This window comes from Crotalus tigris, unplaced genomic scaffold, assembly GCF_016545835.1.
Source record: "Crotalus tigris isolate CLP2741 ecotype Arizona unplaced genomic scaffold, ASM1654583v1 scf7180000017559.9942113025:1136094, whole genome shotgun sequence".
In the NCBI taxonomy this organism is placed as follows: Eukaryota; Metazoa; Chordata; class Lepidosauria; order Squamata; family Viperidae; genus Crotalus; species Crotalus tigris.
Window position 1 is genome coordinate 93755 of NW_024096473.1, and position 26133 is coordinate 119887.

A 26133-nucleotide genomic window follows, 5' to 3' on the forward strand; every position below is an offset into this window, starting at 1 on the left:
TATATATATATATATATATATATATATATATATATATATATATATATATATATATATATATATATATATATAGCAGAAAAAGAAGCAAATAGAATCTATATTGTTTGATTCCTGTAAATAACTGAGAGAGACTCAGCTTTCTGGGAGAAAGAGCCCAAGCTGCTAAGGCACTTCCCTTCGCAAAGCTCCTCTATTTTTTTTTTAAAATGCTCATTATGTTACTAACCGTGTATATAACATATAAAGGAACAAAGCCTAAGTCGGTCCTTTGTTTTTGTATATGAAAGTGCAGCACTGTGTAAAAGTTGCAATAAAACTAGTTTCATATTTTTAACAATTTTTAAGTTCCCCTTAATGGAACTTGCCTTATATTTATCTGCTTGGAAGCTGATCTCTGCAGCCGTCGCTTGCGGGAGTGAGGGACCCTTTGCTGAATTTTTGGAGACGGGCATCAAAGCTGGAACTGAGCTGGGGAACAAAACCGCAGTGCCCCGTTTTTTTCAACCTTGGCGGCTTTTAAGATGGGTGGACATCAATTCCCAGAATTCCTCAGCCAGCATGGTTGATGAAGGGTCACGGCCATAGTAATAGTAGTAGCAGTAGTAATAATAATAATAATAATTAATTTGGAAGGGACCTTGGAGGTCATCTAGTCCAACCCCTTGCTCAGGCAGGAAACCCTATACCATTTCAGAAAAAAGGGCCGTCTCTTCTTAAAAACTTCCAGTGTTGGAGCATTCACCGCTTCTGGAAGCAAGGGGTTCCACTGGTTAATTGTTCTGTCGGGAAGTTTCTCCTTAGTTCTAGGTTGCTTCTCTCCTTGATTAGTTTCCACCCGTTGCTTCTCGTTCTGCCTTCAGGTGCTTTGGAAAATAGCTTAATTCCCTCTTCTTTATGGCAGCCCCTGAGATATTGGAACACTGCTATCATGCCCCCCCCCCTCGTCTTCTCTTCATTAAACTGGACATCCCCAATTCCAGCAACTGTTCCTTGTATGTTTTAGCCTCCAGTCCCCTGATCATCTTTGTTGCTCTTCTCTGCACTCTTTCTAGAGTCTCAGCATCTTTTTTACATCGGGGTGACCAAAACTGGATGCAGGATTCCAAGTGTGGCCTTACCAAGGCCTTGTAAAGTGGTATTAATACAGTTTATATTTTTATTTATTTAGAAAATGTATACAGCCGCTTACTCGCTCACCGAGACTCCAGGAGGCTTACAAGCAATAAAAACACAGTATAGAAAATAAAATAAAAAACAATACAAGACACACACACCTCTCCCATTCAATGGGCTCCATACCATTCTGGGTTCCCCAGGCCCGCTGGCAAAAAAAACAACCTCTTCGGGGCCTTATGAAAGAGTGTCGAAGTGGGGGCCGGTTTAATTTCTGAAGTGATGATATTCCAAAGGGAGGGAGCCACCACACAGAAGGCCCTTCTGGTGGGTCCTGCCAGATGTGCGTCCTTAGGGGACGGGACCCGCAACATTCCTTGTCTCCCTGCTCTAGTGGGCCGGGTGGATGTGGCCGGCAACAGACGGTCCCTCAGATAAGGTGACAACCCGCACCTTGAATTGCACCCGGAAGCAATCATCAGATCATCAATCAAGGATGAGGGGTGACGTGATAGCAGTGATCCAATATCTCAGGGGCTGCCCCAAAGAAGAGGGAGTCAAGCTATTCTCCAAAGCGCCTGAAGGCAGGACACGAAGCAACAGATGGAAACTCATCAAGGAGAGAAGCAACCTGGAACTAAGGAGAAACTTCCTGACAGTCAGAACAATTAACCAGTGGAACAACCTGCCTCCAGAAGCGGTGAATGCTCCAACGCTGGAAGTTTTTAAGAAGAGACTGGACAGCCATTGATCTGAAATGGTCTAGGGTTTCCTGCCTGAGCAGGGGTTGGACTAGATGACCTCCAAGGTCCTTTCCAACTTTATTATTATTCATTAGATGTGAACCTCAAGTCAACTGAACATTCAAATTGGCTGGTGCTGATGGTTGACATGGGTTGCTGCCAGCCTCCTTAAAATGTAAGATGTTCCAAGTAGCGTAGTTTTTTGTAGCATCATCATCATTATTATTATTAACCAATGCAGCTTTCGCAGGAGAGGCAACACATGTGCACACTGAGGTCTGCACAAAACCACACGGCCCGCTGCATTTTGATCCAACTGGATGCTTTTCAAGGGTGGCCCCATGGAGAACAGTAGTCTAAAATGCCAAGTCTTGGTGTTGGCATCAATACTCAAAAAGCCAGTATATCAATACTCCATCAGTACCAATGCATTGGCCCAAGGGCCCCCTTTGCAGATGTCAAGCAGAGGAAAATCAATGGCCAGCACACAACCCATGTCCTTCCACGTACACAACGCATCGTGGAAAGCAAGCGAAAGCAGCTCTGTTGCGGGGAAGAAGCAAATTCGGGGGGGTGTACGTGTAGGGAGACGTGGGCGCACGAGCGAGTAGGCCAGTTAAACTATTTTAGTCATAAACAAATGAACATTCTTTAATATTCTGAGTTTTAAACATGAAAACGAAGACTGAGCCACTTAACTTGATCAAAATTATTGCTCTACTTCCGGCTTGAGGTACGGCGTGCAATCCGCTGTTCTTTTTAGGCCGGTGGCATCGACTTTTTCCGAACACATGGGACACGTGCTTTCGCTCTGCAACAAACTATTGAAAAGAACACACATTCACAACCTTCCATGCTGAGCATCATCTACAGGTTGCAAAACATTATATTAGTGTCTTTGCTTTTACTCGGTCTTTCCATCAATGATTCGCTTCAGCACCTTCAAATGGATGATGTTTGATGTTTGCCCAAGCAGTTGATAGAAAGGAATAATGTTAGCAGCGTGCAAGTCTACAGTGTTATTATTTTTAATCACAAAAACCAGAGGCTACGTGTCCCAAAATATTAACATCCATGTTTCAACAAACTAGACATCTTTCAAATATAGAGAGAGAACTGGCAGAAAGTCAAACAGAAGGAGAATCTAATGTACTTAGTCACTAATTTGACCTACTATATAATATTTTGGCAGGCCATACAATAATTTGGGTAGTGTACTGTCTAAAGCAACATTAGAAATGTCCTGAGAGATTCACAGACAAGATCAGACATCTCTATGTGTGTGTGTATGTACACACACACACACAAACTCTAGGTTTACTGTATTTCTGACATGTCATTTGTGAAAAAAATATAGCAAAAGTTTGCTCATTTCAACATCTTAAAAGTGTAGTAGATTGAGGGAAAGAAGGCTTTTTCCAGTTAAATTTATCTGCAAATATACAATATTTCTAAAAGTATTACTTCTCAGCTGGTAGCAGACATTATCCCAGAGACTCAAGTAAAATAATGCTCCAGCAAAACGTAAGAGGACTACATGGTCATTTGCCTGGGCAAACTAGTTTAAAGTCAAGAGTGATATTTCCTAGCTGGAAATTATTTTATTATGTGATCCTAATCAAAATCACCGCAGATGGGGACTGCAGCCAAGAAATTAGAAGACGCTCCTGGGGAGGAAAGCTATGGCAAATCTAGACAGCATTCTAAAAAGCAGAGACATCACCCTGCCAACAAAAGTGCGTATAGTCAAGGCCATGGTTTTCCCAGTTGCAACGTATGGCTGTGAAAGTTGGACCATAAGAAAGGCTGAGTGCCAAAGAATGGAGGCCTTTGAACTTTGGTGCTGGAGAAGACTCCTGCGAGTCCCTTGGACTGCAAGGTGTTCAAACCGGTCAGTCCTAGAGGAGATCAACCCCGACTGCTCTTTAGAAGATCCTGAAGTTGAAACTCAAGTATTTTGGCCACCTAATGAGACGGAAGGAGTCACTGGAGAAGAGCCTGATGCTGGGAAAGATGGAGGGCAAGAGAAGAATGGGATGACAGAGAAGGAGGTGGCTGGATGGAGTCACTGAAGCAGCAGGCGTGAGCTTAAAGGGACTCCAGAAGATGGTAGAGGACCGGAAGGCCTGGCGGAACGTGGTCCATGGGATCGCGATGGGTCGGACACAACTTCGCAATTAACAACAATCAACCATGACTTAATAAAAAAAAACCTCAAACACAGCTGTATATACAGTATATGGTGCCAGATCAGTCCTAATACAACCAATGGGGCATTTTTTGCAATGGAGCTTTTGGCGAAGATTGATCATGGTCCTCCAAACACAAAAGGCAGCAACCAACTTCTCTTTGGCTGCTGTTAGCCGAAATAAAATTATTTGGGAACAGGAAAGCGATTAAAAAAAAGGATGTGAAAAGGAGAACGGCAGACAGTCAACAACAGCCACAGAGAAATAAGCGGGATTAATTTCAACTGGGTAGAAATCAGAATTTTGTTGCAGGCCGCTGCAACGGAGAACATCCTTCGCAGGTAAATCATTTGAGAATTTTAAAAAAGATGACAACTTACTTTTTGAAATCGGAATAGAGTGCAGGGAACTCGCAACGGGGGCATAGCGTCCAGTCGTCTCTGGCCATGTGTCGTCCCTGGAAGAATTGCAGGGGGGGGGGGAAACAAGTCAGGTTTTAGACTGGCACCTAGTATCAAAGCACAATTCCCTCCTCCAGTTAACAGTCATAAATCATATTTCCCCAATCAGTTTGAAACGCCGGCTTCCCCTCCAGCTCTCCAGCCGGCCAATTCTTTACCATCTCTTCTTTCAATAACCTTGGTTCGCACACTAGGTCCAGTGTTACTATGTCTAGCTAGACTCTCGTGCACATTCCCCCCACCTCCCAGCATTATCTGACTCTAAAAGCAAGAAGAAGAAAATGGCCGCATCGCCATCTGTTGTCAATGCAAAAACATCCGATGTTAGCAGCGTTGACACCTTGCTTGGAATTAATTGTATTAATCAATATGCGGGGAAGCAAATCTCAATGCGACACGGAGCCCTGCGGAAGCGCAAAAATCGAGATTCTGTCTCTCGAGAGCTAAGTTTCAAAATGCAACGTGTAGACAGTCCTCGGCTTACAACCACAACTGTGCACAAAACTGACACTGCTGAGCGAGAAGTGGAGTTTTGGCCCCCCCCCCCCGTTTTATCCCTTTTCATGCTGCATTTGTTAAGCGACCCGCTGCAATTGTTAAAAGTTAGGAACAACCCTTGTGAAGTCCATCTGGCTTCCTCTTTGACCTTTGCTTGGCAGAAGGTCGCGAGAAGGGGATCGGGTGAGCCTGGGATGCTGCGACCGTCATAAACGCGAATCAGTTGTCAAGCATCCCAAATGTAAATCGCGGGACTGCTGCATCGGTCGTTAAGCGGGAGAAACGGCCACGTGTCCCTTTTTTTCAGTGCCATTGTTAACTTTGAACGGTCACTAAACAAACTGTTGTAAGTCGAGGACCTGCCCATAGTTGCACTCGGAGGCTTCGCTTCAGGAGCTGAAAGACGAAAAAGTCGAGTCCTGATCTCTTGAGTTGCTCATAGTTATGTACTCACCGTCGCAATGCAATACGGGAGGTTGTTTTTACAGCCCGGGCACAGAAGTTCACATTCGGGGAGCATGAATTCACAATACGGGCAGGGTGTGGTTGGTTCCTCCCCTTCCCCTTCGGAGGTGTCCGGCCGCCTGGTAACAAAACGTAAGGAGCCCATTAAGAACCGGTCAATTTTTTTACTTCTCAAAAGTTTTCTTTGCATAAAAATATATTGTGCTTGAGTAGCCAGGCTCTGCTCACATTGCAAGGAGCTTCGTTAAGGTTCTTGGCCCTCCGATCTACGAAATAAACCTCTGCTTGGTTATCCATGACAGACACTCTGTTGAGATTCCTCGCCAGCCAGTGGACCTGGGAGGTGAGTCAGGGGAATCAGAGGAGGAGGAAGAGGGGCCTGGAGTGACATCAGAGTCAGAGGAAGGCTCTGAGGAGCTACAAGATTTATAGTCGGATGAGGAGCCTGGCCCCTCTACTCACGCTCAGGCTGAGACACAGCTGTGCTGGGAGTCTGAGTTGGACAGTGCTGAAGAACAGCTGGGAGATATCCAGGATGCACGAATGCACAGGCAAGAGAAGCGAGTAGGACAGAGGGATGCAATGGGGCGGCTCCAAAGGCAAAGGAGAAGGCATTAGGAAGTCACGCCTTGGCTGCATAATAAAAGGGAAGGTGTGGGAGGTGCTGGTTGCCAAAGGCAACCGTTTGTATTGAGGATCGAGTTTCTGCGAACTGTATTTTGTTTGCCTTGGACGTTGACTCAGGACTGTGAATAATAAAAGGGAATTGGTTTTTTCCTGCGGTTCCAGCCTGCTGGTTGGAAGAGGGGTTTCTCCTTGTGAGCATAACAAGGACTCACGTAGGCTGGGACAGAACACACTCGCAGATACAGAACCTTTATTATACAGATTAGAAAATCGAGGCACTTGTCGTAACGTCTTACAAGATTTGAAATTCCTTAGTAGTCGTCGCTCGGTGCCAAATCTGGGCTAAAGGAGGGGGTTGATCAAAAACATCCCAACGGAACGGCTTCAAAGGTTCTCAGGTGCATCTAGCGGTGTGCAGGCGAGCATTGTCATGAACCGACACCACACTGGAAGTCAGCAGGCCCCGACACTTGTTATGGATGGCTCGTCTGAGTTTTGGTAACATTTCACAGTGGACATCTGGACTGATGGTTGAACCACGAGCCCTGAACTTCACTAGCGGTACTCCTTTGGCATCTTCACATTTGGCGGGATTTTCTATGGCAGGGGTCCCCAACCCTCAGTCTGTGGACCAGTACTGGGCCAAGGCATGCCAGCAACTGGGCCGCACAAACAAGCAAAGCCCCATCCGCGGGATGCAGGCAACACACAAAACCAGGCACTCTCAGGTCCGTGGAAAAACCGGTCCCTGGTGCCCAAAAGGTTGGGGACCTCTGTTCTATGGCACCACTTCCGGTGTGTTGGTTCACAGTAGTGCTTGCCTGCAAAAACATCCTCCTGATCTTATTTATGTATTATTTTAAAACAAAAAAAAACCCCTTCACTTTTATGCCCATTTACCAGAAGTAAATTTCCCTAAATTCACTGGGATTAACTCCTAAGTAATTATGCACAAGATGACGGATTAAATCAGATTGTCTTACAAGTCCAGTTATGCATCAGTGCGTTCCCAAACCTTGGTTAGACAAAATAACCATAAGCTCACCGAACTAGTGTTTCAATTCTCCTTTTGTACTTAGGGTCAATTTGATTCCGATATTCTGGTCTCATCAGCATGGCAGCAAAACTAAAAGCTGATTTTTTCAGCCCTGCCCTGTGACATTCAATTACCGTTGAGGTCAGGATGGGCACAATATCTGAAAGTTAAAACAACAGACATCAACCTGCAAAGAAATTTTATAATTTAAGGTGCTCCATGTCAATTGGCAGTCCAAACGTTCTGGATTTTACAGAGTTGCTGCTGATAAAATTTAACCTCCCAGAATTTGAACAAGAGACCATTTAGAGATGAGAGTCAAAGAGATAACACCACAGCAATGATATTTAAGACAAGTGTATAGATAATGCACATTGGGAACAATTTCCAATCACCAATCAATTTATTGATTCAGCAATCTCTACATCAGGGGGCCTTCAAACTTGGCCCTTTTATGACTGGTGGACTTCAACTCCCAGAATTCCTCAGCCAGGCACACATGCCTGGTTGAGGAATTCTGGGAGTTGAAGTCCATCAGTCATAAAGGGGCCAAGTTTGAAGACGCTTGCTCTACAAGATGCAGGCAATAATTAAATTTTAATCTATTTATAATAATGTCTAGAGAAGTTGAAAAATCCCTTCAACCTGTGTGGTAAATTGTTATGCTTCCAACAATAAAATAAAATCTCACAGGAGATTAGAAGATAATTGATCACCTTATCAAGGAAATTAAACCAGTACGACAAAATGGGAATCATATTAAGCAGCTTAACACAACAATTTTCACAAAAACTGCAGTGCTCAAAATAAAATATCCCTGAATCCCTCAAAGGAGAGAGATTTCTGGTTTGGATAACACTTACGAGAAGGAAACTTGCTGATATTGTTAGCGACACGGATGAGCATACGTGCTCCTTTCAGGTGGTCCCCCCGTTTTACATGAATCTGAAACACACATGTGAGTTAAGCATTGTTCATAATATTTAGAAGCCATCCAGAGTAAAAAATGAAAAAGCAGATTATCATTTTAAAGGATTTGTTGAGCTCCATGGCTATTGACAGAATTTTAGAGTCATATTCTTTGCTACGAGTCCTTGAGTTGATTACTCCTTCAACTTATTGTACTATGTAGATCTTAAGCAAAGGAGAGTTGTTATTACAGAGGCAGGCCTGTTCCAGTTTGAGGTCCTGATACAGAGTCCTCGAGATACGACGGCAATGGAGCCCAAACTTTCTGTCGCTAAGTGAGACATTTGTTCAGTGAGTTTTGCCCCAATCTTTCTGTGTTAAATATATACATAATCCAAGTAGTTACCTTCACTAAAATGTAACTGTGTAGAATCATCAGGTTGGCAGCCATCTCAGAGGGTATTTTTATCTTCTGTGCTTTTAATTCCAAATACATACTGAAGAGAACATCGTGGGCTTTTCGATAGTGTCCTTTTTAAAAGGAAAAACAACAACAACCAAATCAGCAATTAAATTTCAGTGAAATATTTAGGCTCTTCTCAAACGCTTTCAGGTCAAGCAAAATATTAAAACTTGGTGACTGATTTGTCAAGACATTACAGCCACAATGTCTTTAGCCACAAGTTCACTTGAGCTGAGTGCTTGAATGTAAAATGTCAAATTCCAGCAGCAGAAGGAAAAAGTCAGCTTGTAAAAACTTAATAGTAAAAAAAAAATAGATTTATCTTTTAATTACTTTACACTCTAAATGAGATGTGCTGAGCATTTTTGAGGTTAAACTATCATAGAAAAAGAGGTTACACCTCTTTGAGCTGGGGTGTCCAACCTTGTCAACTTTAAGACCTGTGGACTTCAGTTCTGGGAGTTGAAGTCCATATGCTGCCTGAAGAATTCTGGGAGCTGAAATCCACATGCTGCCTGAAGAATTCTGGGAGCTGAAATCCACATGCTGCCTGAAGAATTCTGGGAGCTGAAATCTACATGCTGCCTGAAGAATTCTTGGAGCTGAAATCCACATGCTGCCTGAAGAATTCTGGGAGCTGAAATCCACATGCTGCCTGAAGAAGTCCACAAGTCTTAAAGCTGACAAGATTGGACACCCCCGTCCTTGAATAAAAGCAAGGGAAATCACAGGCAGCACTCTTCATAAACAGGAGAGTAGACGCTGAAATATAAACTCCACCTTTAATTTTAAGTTTAACAGTGGAAAGACGAATGTCCTAGTGTCCCACTTCTTTCACACGTGACCTCCTGTGTCGTTTTGGTCAGGTCTGTTGCCCACAAATGAACCCACCCAAAGGGCCGTACCTGCGCACTGTTCTTCTCGAGCGATGATGATGGCCGTCCGAGCAGCTTCCCGGTATTGCTTCAATGCCATGTACAGCCGGAAGAGATATTTGGCTTCCTCCATTGGAACAAAAAGAAAACTGCATTTCAGAGTATGCCTAGTCACAGCTGTGGGATTTTAAGAAGGCTTCGTCCAATAAACAGCTTGCATTTGTTCAGATTAAGTGCGCAGCGAGCAATGGCGCCGTGCAACATTTTTAATGATGCAATTAGCTTTTAAAAACCATCGATGGCTCTACCGTCAACTTTCCGCGGAACTGGAGAGGTTTTGTTTCTCTAAGTAATCCATTCGAAGCATCACCTTTCCTTCCCCCACCCCCCTTACTCTCATGGCAAGGTGAAAACAAAAAGGCGCGTAACTGACAAATTTGGAAACTAATCAAGGACAGAAGCAACTCAGAATTAAGAAGAAATTTCCTGACAGTTAGAACAATTAATCAGTGGAACGATTTGCCTCCAGAGGTTGTGGATGCTCCAACATTGGAGGTTTTTAAGAAGAGACTGGACAGCCATTTGTCTGAAATGGTATAGGGTTTCCTGTCTGAGCAGGGGGTTGGACTGGATGACCTCCAAGGTCCCTTCCAACTCTGTTATTCTATTTTATTCTGATTCTATTCTATTCTATTCTATTCTATTCTATTATTCTATATTTTCTATCTCATCTCATCTCTATTTCTATTTCTATCTCTATCTCTATTTTTATTCCTATTCCTATTATTCTATTCTATTCCATTCCATTCCATTCTTTCATTCCCATTATTCTATTCTATTCTATTCTATTCTATTCTATTCTATTCTATTCTATTCTATTCTATTCTATATTTTATTCTATATTCTATTCTATTCTATTCTATTCTATTCTATTCTATTCTATTCTATTCTATTCTATTCTATTCTATTCTATTCTATTCCCATTCACTCTTCTCTTCTCTTCTCTTCTCTCTTGACATATATAATATGAACATAGCGCAGCAGCATCAAGTGATTTTGCAATCTGCCAGAAACTAAACATCATAAATTTTAAAAAATTGAGGGGTCCTTGGTGTTCTCTGAGCTTGGTTGTTTTCTTGCAGACGTTTCATTACCAAACTAAGCAACGTCATAAGTGATGTTACAAGGGGGGGGGGGTTCTGCTCTCATTTTATAGTCTTATTTGAATATTTGATCTCAATGTTTTTGTAGTCCTACTTCAGAAAGATAAGAGTTCCCTATTTAATTTAGAGCTGTAGGAGAATCCTGCAAGTCTCTTTGTGTTCTCCTTTTTCTTATATCGCTGTGATGTTTCCAAAGAGTATCTTGTTTTCTGGGACTGTTTCAAAAGAATATTTGATCTCTCTTTGGCTAACCACTGACTCCTGCGTATTTCTGTTAAGTTTATCACCCTTAGTCTCTACAGCTAATTGAACGAACTGTGATCTAAATACATATTGCTATGAAAACTACTGACAATAGCCCAATTCTAGCTTAATAAAGTCTCTTTAAAAAGCATCAGGCTTTGGGTCCAGGTGTTTGCCCACTATTTGTGTCACAGGGGCAGCACATTTGGGAGGAAGGTGTCACGAATTCACAGGCTCTACAACACACAGGCCCAGGGAATTTTTTTCAGACATGAAGTAACGACTATCACGGTTTAGAATAATTAAAACATACTCACAGAAACAGACTACAGAAGTTACAGTAAAGCGATTAGAAAAACAAAACGAGGTTTGGGTAAGAAAACAAAACAACTGGCAGGAAAAAAAAATAAGATCAAGATTAAATTAGATTAACACAACGCAGCCTTTAAAAATAGTTATTTGTTTCAAACTATCGGCAGGGGCTGTTTACTGCACTGGGAGGAGGAATATGCAATTTGTTTGTGGATTGTGTCATAATTTGAGCCAAATTCAATGTTACTTCTGTATGGTATATAAGAGGAAAGGATTTATTTTTATTTTTTTAAAAAAGCCACAGCATCCATAGCTCAGTTTTCAGATCAGAGGTGTCCAACTCTGGCAACTTTTAAGACCTGTGGACTTCAACTCCCAGTTGAAAACCAGTTCAACTGGTTTTCCCAGTTGCAATGGATGGCTGTGAAAGTTGGACCATAAGAAAGGCTGAGCGCCAAAGAATGGAGGCCTTTGAACTCTGGTGCTGGAAAAGACTCCTGCGAGTCCCTTGGACTGCAAGATGATCAAACCAGTCAGTCCTAGAGGAGATCAACCTGGACTGCTCTTTAGAAGACCAGATCCTGAAGTTGAAACTCAAGTACTTTGGCCACCTAATGAGAAGGAAGGACTCCCTGGAGAAGAGCCTGATGCTGTGAAAGATGGAAGGCAAGAGAAGAAGGGGATGACAGAGAATGAGGTGGCTGGAGGGAGTCACTGAAGCAGCAGGCGTGAGCTTAAATGGACTCCAGAAGATGGCAGAGGACAGGAAGGCCTGGAGGAACATGGTCCATGGGGTTGCGATGAGTGGGACACGACTTCGCAACTAACAACAATAATTCCAAATATTCCTATTGTAGGAATTCACTGTAAATATTATGACAAAGGTTCAACCTATACTCGCCAGTAAACCATTTTGTAAAAATTAAACATGCTGCAGCTATAGTTGGGGAAAAAAAAAGATTAGAAGTTCTGCCTGGAATGCCCTACCTTTGGTATGCCATCATTCTCACCCATAAGGTAATTTATCAGCTGGTCAGTCAGGGCTTCATCCTTTGCTTGGCCCACCTGCTCCGAAAACAAGCGAATGGAACAACATCACACAGGCAGGGAAAAATAACGGAGAGTCGACTTTTATAAGTTCCAGTGTTGGAGCATTCACAACTTCTAAACAACCTGCCTCCAGAAGCTGTGTGTCAACGCTGCAAATATTGTATATTCTTGCTTTTGACGGAATTGTCTGGTAAATATGGGGTTAATAAAGAGCAGGAGGGGCGTTGGTGGTAAAGCCCGGGAAAGAAAGAGAAAGAAAACCTTTGACCTTCACACTAATTGGATAATGTGAGATATGACAGCTAATTTAGGGAGGGAACACGCTGATAATTTAACTGCTCAGAGGAAGAGAATTTAGATCCTAGCATCCCTCCGTTGTGCCTGTGCCGACATTTTGTAACAATAAAAGACTTTTAGGAAAATAAATGCCTGGAAGTTCTTTGGAATGTTTCATTAGCCGGAACCACAACACTGTGAATGCTCCAACATTGGAAGTTTTTAAGAAGAGACTGGACAGCCATTTGTCTGAAATGGCATAGGGTTTCCTGCCTGAGCAAGGGGGGGTGGGGTGGAGGTGGACTAGATGACCTCCAAGTTCCCTTCCAACTGAGGACTTTTTACAAATAATTCACCAGGAGGGAGCCTTCCATTCATTGCATATTGAAAATAACCAGTATAAATTTTGGTTCCGAAAGTGTAAAAGTTGTTGTAAAATATAAGGTTGCATTACATTACAATTTAGTGTAGCGCTGGCATTGAATTTTAAATTAAAAAAAAAAAAAAGGTCAGATGCATTTCTTCTTCCTAAATGTCGTTTATCTTACCGTTTCTATTGCCATGTCTATGGCCATATTATCATCTGTATTGGGACTTTTCAGAAAGTGCTTCAGCGCCTGGAAAAGAGACCACACACCATTAAATGCCTAATAATTTATTTCCCCCACATCTTCCCTTCAGGTAATCAATAATACCTTTATAGCAAATTAGAATAATAGAAACAAGAGATTAGAATTGCATGTGCTGTTACGTTTTCTACTAGAAGAAACACTTTTACATACAGATAGATAGATAGATAGATAGATAGATAGATAGATAGATAGATAGATATAGATATAGATATATAGATATTTGTTTTGTTTTATCAACAAGAATAAAATGCAAAACAAAAAAACCCAGAAAAATATACATCCTACGCTAACGACAATAACATAAAGAGAAAAACATGGGTTCAAGAAAGGGGGGGAAAAAACAACCCAAATATCAAATAAATTTAACATTATTTATACAGAATCCACCTTGGCTACATGCTGAGAAAAAAAAAATAAGAAAAACTGATAAATTTTCATCCCCTTTGCATAACAGAGCTACAAATAGTAATAAGCTTTTCCACCCCACTTTAACAAAAATACTATATTAAATAAACAAATATTCTAGGTGAGAGGATCTCTACCTGATAATCAAATCAACCCAACATCTGATCATTGTGTGTGTGTATGTGTGTGTGTGTGTGTGTGTGTGTGTGTGTATATATATATATATATATATATATATATATATATATATATATATACACACAAACACACACAGACACACACACACACATATATAGTCAACAGGTTAGCCCAAATATTATACTAATCTTTAAATTCCTATGAAGCAGTATATAAGTCTTAAGTGCTATTGCTATTCCCTCCCTCCCTCCCTTCCTTCCTTCTTTAACTCTACCCACAGAGAAAGGGCTGTAAAACACTATGAAGCGATATATGTCTAACTGCTATTGCTATTCCCTCCCTTCCTTCCTCCCTCCCTCCCTCCCCCTTCCTTCCTCCCTCCTTCCCTCCCCCTTCCTTCCTTCCTTCCTTCCTTCCTTCCTTCCTTCCTTCCTTCCTTCCTTCCTTCCTTCATTCTGCCCACTGCAGAGGGCAACAGGCTGTCTCTGTAAACCGCTTAGAGTGGGCTGTAAAACGCTACGAAGCGGTATATAAGTCTTAAGTGCTATCGCTATTGCTCAAGCTTTTCCTAGCACTACATGCAAAGAGAATCCCACCCAATTCCCCTCAAAACAGAGAAAAGAGAAATTGAGGGATGGTCCTCCAGAATTCTCAGGACGTTTGATCCGATTTTAGTAAGGTTGTGCTGACCCTGGAATATTGACCACAGAGCAGGAAGAATTTGCCAGCCTGAAAATGCTTCTTTTCTCCCTCAAAATACAAGGCGATGCTTTGGTAGTCGTCGTTAGAGGTTTCTTCAGAACCTGGAATGGGAGGGGAGCAAAAGGGACATTTCTCTTTCTTCCCCTGAATGGAACAACACTCAACAAGCGAGACTTACAAGGTCTTACACACACCAATTTCATCTCCTAGGCCAGGGATAAGCAACCCTGGCTCTTTTATGACTCGTGGACTTCAACTCTCAACTTCAAACCTCTCCATTTCTCCTCAGGAATTCTGGGAGTGGAAGTCCACGAGTCATAAAAGAGCCAAGGTTGCCTACCCCTGCTCTAAACTAATAAAGTCTACATTAATTAACATTAATTATGCTTTCATAGGTTCCTCTAGGTCAGGGGTAGGCAACTTTGGCTCTTTTATGACTCGTGGACTTCAACTCCCAGAATTCCTGAGGCAGCTTGGAAACCTCTCCCTTTCCCCTCAGCATGGCTGGCTCAGGAATTCTGGGAGTTGAAGTCCACAAGTCACAAAAGAGCCAAGGTTGCCTACCCCTGCTCTAAACTAATAAAGTCTACATTAATTAACATTAATTATGCTTTCATAGGTTCCTCAAGATCAGGGGTAGGCAACCTTGGCTCTTTTATGACTGGTGGACTTCAACTCCCAGAATTCCTGAGCCAGCTTGGCTCAGCCTGGAAACCTCTCCCTTTCCCCTCAGCATGGCTGGTTCAGGAATTCTGGGAGTTGAAGTCCACCAGTCATAAAAGAGCCAAGGTTGCCTACATCTGGGCTAGGCGCTGAAAATATGCCTTTTCACAGGGGATTAGAAATATTTGGGAAGTTGAAGTCCACCAGCAGCAGTCTCCAAGCATTAATAAAGAATCATTTACCAAAAAAAAAAAAAGTGAAGGAACCGCTAACTTTACAATTTCTAATTATAATAGGATATAATTTACCAGAGAATTTAAGGAAAACTTAAATTTGATGAGTTAAACTTGATGAGTTAAGACAGTTGTGCTGTGCTTCCTAGCAAAATGTTAGGAAGTAACTGAGCGTTACGCGCACACGTAGTCCTCGACTTACAACCGTTCATTTAGTGACCGTTCGAAATTGCAAAGGCACTGGAAAAAAGGGACTTATGACCGCTTTTCACACCGACGACCTTTGCAGCATCTCCATGGTCACGTGATCAAAATTGAGACGCTTGGCCACTGACTCGTATTTATGACGGTCGCGGTGTCCCCGGGGTCACATGATCCCCTTTTTACGACCTTCTGACAAGCAAAGCCAACGGGGGAAGCCAGATGCACTTAACAACCGCGTTGCTAACTTAGCTTAGCAACAGAAATTTTGGGGCTCAGTTGTGGTCGTAAGCCAAAGGTATTCAGTAAATTTTCAATAGCAGCCCCCTTCCTGACAGTGAGAACAATTAACCAGTGGAACAACCTGCACCAGAAGCGGTGAATGCTCCAACACTGGAAGTTTTTAAGAAGAGACTGGACAGCCATTTGTCCGAAATGGTGTAGGGTCTCCTGCCTGAGCAGGGGGTTGGACTAGAAGACCTCCAAGGTCCCTTCCAATTTTTTTTTATTATTATTATTATGCATTGCAGTCAAGTTAAAAGCTAATTTACCGCTAAAACCTTTGAACCAGGATACCTGCAAACATACTGAGACAATGCCAACGTGACAAGTGCACAAGGACATCATCACACAAATGTTGGCAGCCCATACCTGGCTCTCAATATCTCACGCAACGATGACATGCTTGTGCCTGTCTTGCAATCTGTGGCAAGTTTTATTTATTTATTTATTTATTTATTTATTTATTTATTTATTTATGAGACTTATATACCGCTTTAAGTGCAAGCACTCTCTAAGCAGTGTACACCAGTAAGCAATGTATATATATATATATTTACATTGCCCCCAACAATCTGGGTCCTCATTTTACCTAACCCGGAAGGATAGAAGGCTGAGTCAACCTTGAGCTGCCTAGAGTTGCCTAGAGCAGCCCCAGGGCAAATATAGGGGGCAACTAAAAGTGAATCAATAAATAAAATGTGTCCCCCTTGCTTCTTCTTCTACCTGCTGTGTAGAATTTTATTAGGCTGCAAGACTCACTAATGATGTCGGCATACAGCTCCATCTTATTGTGTTGCTGGGCCAGGGCGAAAGCGTCGTTGTTACACTTGGACATCACTAAAAACTGGATGGCAGACTCGTAATCACCCAGCTGCAGAAAGAATCTGAGAAAAATAAAGGCTTCGTTGTTTTTTAAAACAGGAAAAGTAAAATAATTAAAACCAATAATAATTATCTAGACCAGTGGTTCTCAACCTTTTTAATGCCGCGACCCCCAACCGGTTGTAAGTCGAGGACTACTCAACTGCTGCAGCACCATTTGCAGAATGGGACTTTTGGCGGTCTCAGCAGGGCAGAGACAGCCTGGACAATTCCTATTGGCTTTTGAAAGCCAATAGAATAAAAGGGAATAGCACAGCTAAGGAAAAGGGGAAAAAAATCGCGGACTACGTTGTTTGGCGACCGTGAAATGGTCATTCGACCCCAAATGGGGTCCCGACCCACAGGTTGAGAACCACTGATCTAGAATTTACTCAAAAGCAAGATAATACTTTTCAATCTCATATTTCTTCTGAATATAATCAATCCATCTTCTCCAAACCATAATATATTTTTTTTGTGAATGATCCTTCAAATAGGCGGAGATTTTCGCCATGTCTGCTAAATTAGACACTTTAAGTATCCATTCTTCCAAAGTAGGCAATAGGTTTTTCCTCCAATATTGCCCCACCAATAATCTTGCAGCTGTTATAAGGTTCAACATCAAATTAATTTCTTTTAACATCAAAATCTACAATAATACCCAACAAAAACAATTGCGGAGTAAACTTTATCTTTCTCTTAAAAATCTTTTGAATATTCCACCAAATCTTAATCCAAAAAGCTTTAATATCTCTACAAGTCCACCAAATATGAAAATAAGTTGCATCTAGATTTCCACATCTCCAACATTTGGGCTGCTTTACGATTCCCAGGCAGATGAGGTAGCAATTCAAAAAAAAAAAAAAAAAGGCGCAAAATTTGAATGCAAAAATAAATGCCACCGCAGAAGAGTTTTTTCCACCTCTCTAAACCGATCGTTTTTATTATCATTATTAAATCAGTGTAACATCTCTAGAGGCTGCCCAGGGCTCCACAATTTAAGACAAAACGTGCCTTGTAGATTATCTCTCTATTAAAAAAAAAAACAAAAACCCAGAGGAATACTCTTGTTCCCGAGATATGCTGGCAGCAAGAACTCACAAAATTATTAACAGCAAAGACAGCCAAAGATTCGCGGGTTAATTGCTTTTTAGCTTGTAAAAATGGCAGTCAGACCTAGTCCAATCATCCCAGATATTGTATATTTCTCAATGGGGAGGGGGGAACATACCCCTGGACTATGATTAAATATGAATTTAGGTCCCCCACCTCTAAAGCATCACAGGCACAAATAAGGCAGCGTCTTGCCCAGCATGAAAAAGGATGAAAACCAAGTGGGCGGCAGTTGTGAATGTGTTAGTTGTTCCAAATAAACAGGGCTTTGCATTCTGTGGAACAGAGAGTTGAACCATCTTTGACATCAGTTAGGTCAAAAAAGTCAGGAGGAGAGCGGTGACGATGCGATCAAAGTCCTGCTACGATGCAAAAAAGAAGTAGGGCTTTGAATTTGAGGTCACAGCCCCTGTCTTGACTTTTTGACACAAAGACTCGTACGAGACACACATTGGGGAAGACTCAATTAATCCTGACAATTATTCCTGCAATGACATTAGGAAATAAACGTGTCGGGGCTTTTCTGGAAATCCACCGTGATGACCTTACATGTAGTGACGTTTACCAAAAGATATTTTAAGCATGGGAGTTAAAGGCGACATTAGAAGCTCAAGCTGACTTCATCTTAACTCCCTGGGAATGTAAGGTAGGGAAAGGAGAACACAGCATGCGTGCCTTCATGCCTTCATTCATTCATGTATTCAAGTCAGTCTAATGTATCTCCACGCATTTAATTTTGTTATATTCCTAAATCTATTAAATCATTAATTTAGATATTCCTAGACCTATTAAATTTTTAAAGAATCCACTCAATTCTATTCTATTCTATTTTCTCTAATTCTATTCTATTTTCTCTAATTCTATTCTATTCTATTTCTATTCTATTTTCTCTAATTCTATTCTATTTTCTCTAATTCTATTCTATTCTATTCTATTTTCTCTAATTCTATTCTATTTCTATTCTATTTTCTCTAATTCTATTCTATTTCTATTCTATTTTCTCTATTCTATTCTATTCTATTCTATTTTCTCTAATTCTATTCTACTTCTATTTTCTCTAATTCTATTCTATTCTATTTTCTCTAATTCTATTCTATTTCTATTCTATTTTCTCTAATTCTACTCTATTCTATTTCTATTCTATTTTCTCTAATTCTATTCTATTTCTATTCTATTTTCTCTAATCTATTCTATTCTATTCTATTTTCTCTAATTCTATTCTACTTCTATTCTATTTTCTCTAATTCTATTCTATTCTATTTTCTCTAATTCTATTCTATTTCTATTCTATTTTCTCTAATTCTATTCTATTTCTATTCTATTTTCTCTATTTCTATTCTATTTTCTCTAATTCTATTCTATTTCTATTCTATTTTCTCTAATTCTATTCTATTTCTATTCTATTTTCTCAAATTCTACTCTATTCTATTTCTATTCTATTTTCTCTAATTCTATTCTATTTCTATTCTATTTTCTCTAATTCTATCCTACTTCTATTCTATTTTCTCTAATTCTATTCTATTCTATTTTCTCTAATTCTATTCTATTCTATTTCTATTCTAGTTTCTCTAATTCTATTCTATTTTCTCTAATTCTATTCTATTCTATTTCTATTCTATTTTCTCTAATTCTGTTCTATTCTATTTCTATTCTATTTTATCTAATTCTATTCTATTTTCTCTAATTCTATTCTATTCTATTCTATTCTATTTTCTCTAATTGTATTCTATTTCTATATCTATTCTATTTTCTCTAATTCTATTCTATTCTATTTCTCTAATTCTATTTATTCTATTCTATTCCCTTCCATTCCATTCCATTCCATTCCATTCCATATTCTATTCTATTCTATTCTATTCTATTCTATTCTATTCTACTCTACTCTATTCTATTCTACTCTACTCTACTCTAATTCTATTCTATACAAATATAACCAAATTATCACTCAATTACCTGGCTACCATCTTGGCTCCCTCAAGAGACTGGGTTTCCCGGACGATGCTGACAGCTTTTTCCGGATCATTCAGGTGATCCAAATACAACCGGATCACGTTGTCCCACTGCTTTGCGTTTTCATAGGCCAAAACAGCTTCTTTGTATCTAAAAGGACACATCATCGGGCATTACTGTAAATTCAAAATGGGAATTTTAAAGCTACTTTTAAATTAAATGTATGAAAGTATGGTCATTAAATCATTGTAATGACACGTGGGAATATCCATCCATCCATCCATATCTGTCTGTCTGTCTGTCTGTCTGTCTTATCTATCTATCTATCTATCTATCTATCTATCTATCTATCTATCTATCTATCTATCTATCTATCATCTATCAAACTGAGAAAGTGACCATCTCTCTTGGATTGGGGTGGTGTAGAAGGAAAACCCCATCCCTTCTTTATTTGCTGTGTTTGTGCCCAAGGAAGGCAGAGCTTCCACCACAATGCATTGCTTATCGTTCTGCTAAAAGCAGCAAAAGCTTGTGGATGTTGTGGCTGCCACATCTAATCCTGCTGACCGTAGCTAGACCTCATGACTGCAGGCATAAAAGGCATGTCAGAAATTTTACTCTAGGGAGGTGTACCTGCCATCTGCTTCCTTTGCTTTGGCGTACTGAAGGTGAATTTTTGGAGAAGAGACATGCTGAAGAAGCTCACCGACTTTGGCCCTGAGCGACAAGAATAAATTATATTTCGTAAGTGTAATTAAGTAGGCGCATTTCCCAGTTTCGTTTCAGTTACGCTCACGCCGTCGTCTCAAGAATAAAGATAATTTGCTGAACTGCATTATCAGTCTTGAAACTTTAAAGGTGAGCTTGAAAGGAATTTGACATCTTATTTAGATTCAGGCAGTGCTCAACTTAAAACCATTCGCTAGGCGACACGTCGAAGTGACAAAAAAAAAGGTGACATATGACCGTATTCAAACTTACAACTGTGGCAGCATCCCCATTAACACGTGATTTTAAAATTGTACAAAATAGTTAGCATCACTGTGTGTCTGGAGGCAATAATGCCATGGAACATGCGTGCCTTACATCGACAGCTCTTTATCGTGAGTTTGAGACTTCTTGGATACAAAATGCCTCTTTTCAAAAGTTCAGTATTGCTACAGAGAGATTTATTTATTTTGCTGTGCCTCACCTAGATGACAACAATTACCGGGCAACCGAGCAACAAATAAATAAATGGGAATAATAAAGCCCCAGTCTGCATCAGGACAATGAGAGACATTATTCCAGTTTTATACTCTGAGCCTCTCCAGAACTTCTTGGATAAAAATAAAAATGAAATAAAGCAGAGTGCTCCATTACCGCTAATTCAATTTCTCAGCCTGCAAAATGGCTGCAAATGAATTACAGGACACAAGAGGATTAGCATAGTGTTAAGTTATTAATGGTCTGAAAGGCAAATAACAATACAAAGGATAGGGCAGTTTAATCATCCTGAAAGTCAGCCAGGCCTTCGCTGCTTGCTATCTGCAATTGCAAAATAACACGTACCAGTTTTTGCAACGGATGTACACTGAGGCTGCTTTGTCAAAATATTGTCCTTTTTCATAGAGCTGGGCTGCTTCTGAAAATTGCTAAGGGATAAAAAAAAAATAACAATACAGATTTTCAGCTTAGCATAATTCAGGCTGGCTCAGGGATTCTGGCAGCTGAATGATCCACAATCATAAAGGGATCGTAGTTCCCCACCTCCAGTCTACAGGTAGTGCTCGACTTACAATTCATTTAGGGACCGTTCAACGTTAGTAGGCGGCACTGAATAAAGTGACTTATGACTGTTTTTCTCACTTACAACCCTTGCGGTGTCCCTCGTGGTCACGTGATCAAAATTTGGACCCTAGGCAACTGACTCACACTGATGACGGTTGCAGTGTCCTGGGGGCCATTTTCCTTCTTATTTTTTACTCTTAGAATTAGAGTTGGAATTAGAGGATACGGGGGGGGGGAGGAGGAGGAATGTGCACGGGTGTTTAGTTAGACATAACAATACTGTCACTAGTGTGAGAACCAAGGTTTTTGAAATAAGAGATGATAAGAAATGGCGGGTTGGAGAACTGGAGGGAAAGCCTGCATTTCAAGCTAATTGGAGAATGTGATTTATGACTGTTAACTGGAGGATGGAATTGTGCTTTGATACTATGTGCTCAGGAGAGGGGAATTCAGATTTTGGCTTTGCCTATATACGTGCTGATGCTATGCTACTCGAATAAAAGATTCTTTAAGGTAAACAATGCCTCGAAGTTCTTTGAAGAGTTTCATCTGTCGGAACCAGGACAGCAACTGTGGTCTACCTCTACCGCAGTGCATTAGCTACCTTCATGCTCTCCAAAATAGCCCCACAGTCCTTTTTTAACGTTCTGCTCGGGTGCTTGATGGCCTGGTTAACGCCACGCCGAATGTCCCCCATGCGAACCGCCATCTGCGCGACTCCGGCCAGACAAGCCTCATCGTGTTCTTGGAACTGTCAATCAAGAGAGAGAGAGAGAGAGAGAGAGAGATGCGTAAAATTGCAACAAAGCAAAAAAAGCACCGTTAAAAAAAACCAGACAAAATCTGACCAGATATTATTGATATCAGATGAAAAACTGATTAAGGAACTCTATAAATATATGTTAAGTTTAAAGATGGAAGAGGAACAAGTTAAAGAAACAATGATAAAGACTTCCGGTTTGCTGACGCGGCCACCATGGACATCTGGAAGACGAACTCTGTCTTCCATGTCCAGTTTCACTTCGCTGGAGGACATGGGCAAAGACTTTTGGGCATAACATAGAACTAGAAAACTGGCAAAACCTTTGGGGAAAAAAATCTAAAATAACAAAGGCAGTGGTGTAGACAGAAAACCTATATAAAATATTTTACAGATGGCACTTAATATCGGCGAGGTTAGCAAAAATGTTTAAAAATATGTCTAGCAACTGTTGGAAATGTAGACAAAAACCAGGCACGTGCTATCATCTTTAGCGGACATGCCCTAAAGCCAAAAGATTTTGGTCAAGAATATGTATATGGTTAGAGAAACTGAGTAAAATAACATATAGATTTTTAAGCTAGAATTATTTTTGTTAGGTATAATTGTAGAAAATTATGAGAAAGAATGTATATATTTAATATTACATGTATTAGCTGCAGCGAGAATTGTATTCGCTCAACATTGGAAAAATGCAGAATTATCAGCAGAGGAAGAGTTAATCAAAAAAAATTCTGGAAATGGACAGGTTGACATTGAAAATGAAAGAGAAAGAAGACTCAGTATACTTTAGAACATAGGATACTTTTTATCAATGGCTAGAAAAATGAGGTAGAGAAAAAGGAACTCAATATATATTAGTAATATGTCTGGAACCCAGACATATTAAGGACTTGTGACTTACAACTGTGCTTGTAAGTCAAGGACTACTTTATTAAAAAGTTTAGCACTTATTCTGTTCAGAATTATATATTCTATTTCACCTATAAAAAAGTACATTTGTTCACACTGCATGTAAATAATATCAAGTCTGAAATACACCGACTAAAGAAAGACTATTTTGTTTCTCACGGAACGAGGCCTCAACAAAACAATTATTGTAAAAATGGGTAAAAACAGTTATACGAAGTACCGTTGAATCTACATAAGAACAAACTAATTTTCTTTGGCAAATGGTGATATGGAGATTTAAGTAAAATAAATAAATAAATCAGGAATTCGTAAGATTTGATGCATTTGCAAATATCTAACGTGGTTTGCTTTAATATTCACAGCTCAGTTGACCAGTAGCTTTTCTAATATTTCCAAGGCACAATCAGTTTTTAAATGATTTGAGATCTTAAACCATAAAGGTAATATAACTAGACATGTGAATATCCACCATGAAATAATCACCAAGAGGTTGTTACCTTCTTGTTGCCTGTGATTCCTTTTTCGTAATGGGCCAAAGCATTCACATAATCACCCCTAAAATTAAAAGTCGGCAATATTTAGAATATTTAGAATGCGCAGAGATGGACAGATTGACTATGAGACTGAAAGAAAAAGAAGAAACGGACTATTATCAAACCTGGAATTTATTTTACCATTTCCTGGAGGAAAGAAGAAAGGATTAGGAATTAAGTATGTATTAGCATGTAAACTCAGACAGCACGTTGGTTGAAAAATTAATAATATATGTATGGAAAAAATGAATTACCGGTAAAAAAATATTTAGAATCTTGTCAAATATTACAAAACAAAGAAGACATTTAAAGAAAGTCCAGAGGGAGCGTTTTGAAAGCCTCTGGCAAGAGCAGTAAAACTTGGAAAGCGGTGTTTATATTAATGTGATGTTTATGTAGATCAGTGGTTCTCAACATTTTTAATGCCACGACCCCCAACCAGTCGTAGGTCGAGGACTACTCAACCGGTCGTAAGTCGAGGACTACTCAACTGGTGCAGCACCATTTGCAGAATGGGACTTTTGGCGGGCTCAGCAGGGCAGAGACAGCCTGGACAATTCCTATTGGCTTTTGAAAGCCAATAGAATTAGACTATTCAAGAGAGTCTATTCTGTTGGCTTTCAAAAGCCAATAGAATAAAAGGGAGTAGCACAGCTAAGGAAAAGGGAAAAAAAATGGCGGACTGCGTTGTTTGGCGACCCCCGTGAAATGGTCGTTCGACCCCAAATGGGGTCCCCGACCCACAGGTTGAGAACCACTTATGTAGATTGTGGCTTGAAGTAGGAAGGATGTAACAGACCAAACTATGGACTATTGCATCACATACAAATGTACATCCCTCTCTCTTTTTGGTATAATGCAGGAGTCCCCAACCCACAACCCGCAGTCCACTACCGGTCTGTGGTCTGTTTGGAACCGGGCCGTGTGGGAGGCGGGCCAGCGTGCATGCACAGCTCCACTCGCATGAGTGATGGACCGGCTCACACATGCACGTGTTCTGCTCACACAGCCCACTCCCCTCTTCTCCCCCCACTCAAGCTGGGCCACCAAGCCGCAACGGTTGGGGATCGCTGGTATAACGGACACATATTAAAGGAGCCTGATGTCTGAATACAGCCTCAGAATATCTTCCTGGCATTTGCGTCGTTACACACACACGAGATGTGGTACTCACCACCAACGAGGCCTCTGGCTTCCAATGGGATCAATTGGTGGAAATTTTGAAGCTCGATGGCTGTTAGCCTCGATGGCAGAGACTGACAATGAAAAGCCATCTGCTGGGAGACCGGTGTGCTTCCTTGTGCTGTTGATTAGCCGTTTTGACAACAGACTGCTAGATGAAAGGGGCCAGGGATCCGGTCCAGGCTCTAAGATAGCGGTCCCCAAGCTTTCGGGCACCGGGGACCGGTTCTGTGGAGCGAGGTTTTCCCGCAGACCAGAGGGGGTGTGGTTTTGCACAATGCCCGCGGATGGGGTTTGGCTTGTTTGTGCGGCCCACTTCCTGGCATGCCGTGGACTGGTGCTGGTCCACAAACCAGGGGTTGGGGATCCTGCTCTAAGAAATAGCCCGTTTGCAAGAATCGAGAATTGTCTCAGCTTTGACACTAGAAAGGTATTAAACGAATGAGAAAGACCTTCTAATTCAGCGGTTCTCAACCTGTGGGTCGGGACCCCATTTGGGGTCGAACGACCATTTCACGGGGGTCGCCAAACAACGCAGTCCGCCATTTTCCCCCCCTTTTCCTTAACTGTGCTAATCCCTTTTATTCTCTTGGCTTTTGAAAGCCAATAAAATAGACTCTCTTGAATAGAGTCTAATTCTATTGGCTTTCAAAAGCCAATAGGAATTGTCCAGGCTGTCTCTGCCCTGCTGAGCCCACCAAAAGTCCCATTCTGCAAACGGTGCTGCAAGGTGTCTGCAGCGAAGGCGAGCTATCTGGAAGCTTCCACCCTTCTCTGCTGAGCAACTACTAAAAATGTAAGTAAAAGAGGGCCAGGGGTGGGAGATGGGAGGTCGGCGGGTGCAGGGAGGGCTGCTGGCGCACGTGGGGCCCAGCGGGTGCCTTACCTCCCTTGGGCTGGGCCAACTGGTGGCCCAGCCGGTAGTCCGCCTGCGTCATCTCTGCCACTTGCCAGCTATGCCTCGGACGGCGCAGGAGGCGGCACCACACATGCGCGGCGCTCCCGGGCAGGGAAAGTCCTCGACTTACAACCAGTTGGGTAGTCCTTAACTTACAACCAGTTGGGGTCGCGGCATTAAAAAGGTTGAGAACCACTGTTCTAATTCGAGGCTCTTTAGAACGGATGCTCATGGTTAATTTCAACCATTTGACTCTTCACATTTGTATTTATCAAATATCTTTAGCCACTTGAGAGAAAACCTACGTGAATTCCAGCTGCACAGCATACTCCTTGGATATGAAGGGGATCTGATCCGGGGCCAAACGTTTAGCTAGCTGAAGCGCGCTATCCCACTGCAGCAAATCTCTCCTCATCTAATAGCACAAACAGGACAGATTGTAACAAATTACAACTATTTTTCCCAAAGCAATGCA

At 41.2% G+C, this 26133-nt stretch overlaps 2 protein-coding genes across 5 annotated transcripts in view; one reads left to right on the forward strand and one right to left on the reverse strand.

Moving 5' to 3' along the window:
- RFC1 (replication factor C subunit 1) overlaps nucleotides 1-339 on the forward strand; it is a 39936-nt gene extending 39597 nt beyond the window's left edge. The window contains exon 26 of the mRNA XM_039347331.1: nucleotides 54-339. The gene's annotated coding sequence lies outside the window, so the exon portion shown is untranslated. The remainder of the gene's footprint in view (nucleotides 1-53) is intronic.
- Nucleotides 340-2480: 2141 nt separating this feature from the next.
- The window catches only part of WDR19 (WD repeat domain 19), a 45764-nt gene continuing 22111 nt past the window's right edge, over nucleotides 2481-26133 (reverse strand). For 2 of the 4 annotated variants that reach the window (XM_039347361.1, XM_039347350.1), the window contains 17 exons: nucleotides 25964-26073; nucleotides 23543-23600; nucleotides 21978-22124; nucleotides 21155-21237; nucleotides 20237-20320; nucleotides 19607-19753; nucleotides 16439-16563; nucleotides 14289-14401; nucleotides 12972-13040; nucleotides 12085-12162; nucleotides 9410-9506; nucleotides 8448-8572; nucleotides 7996-8077; nucleotides 7142-7292; nucleotides 5459-5588; nucleotides 4426-4502; nucleotides 2481-2677 (listed from right to left, as the gene is read on the reverse strand). In XM_039347361.1, the coding sequence (XP_039203295.1) occupies nucleotides 2566-2677; nucleotides 4426-4502; nucleotides 5459-5588; nucleotides 7142-7292; nucleotides 7996-8077; nucleotides 8448-8572; nucleotides 9410-9506; nucleotides 12085-12162; nucleotides 12972-13040; nucleotides 14289-14401; nucleotides 16439-16563; nucleotides 19607-19753; nucleotides 20237-20320; nucleotides 21155-21237; nucleotides 21978-22124; nucleotides 23543-23600; nucleotides 25964-26073 (1788 nt within the window). In that variant the 3' untranslated portion in view covers nucleotides 2481-2565. Of the gene's footprint in view, nucleotides 2678-4425; nucleotides 4503-5458; nucleotides 5589-7141; nucleotides 7293-7995; nucleotides 8078-8447; nucleotides 8573-9409; nucleotides 9507-10286; nucleotides 11112-12084; nucleotides 12163-12971; nucleotides 13041-14288; nucleotides 14402-16438; nucleotides 16564-19606; nucleotides 19754-20236; nucleotides 20321-21154; nucleotides 21238-21977; nucleotides 22125-23542; nucleotides 23601-25963; nucleotides 26074-26133 lie in introns of those variants that run through there. The other 2 variants (XM_039347370.1, XM_039347379.1) reach the window with 2 other exon arrangements.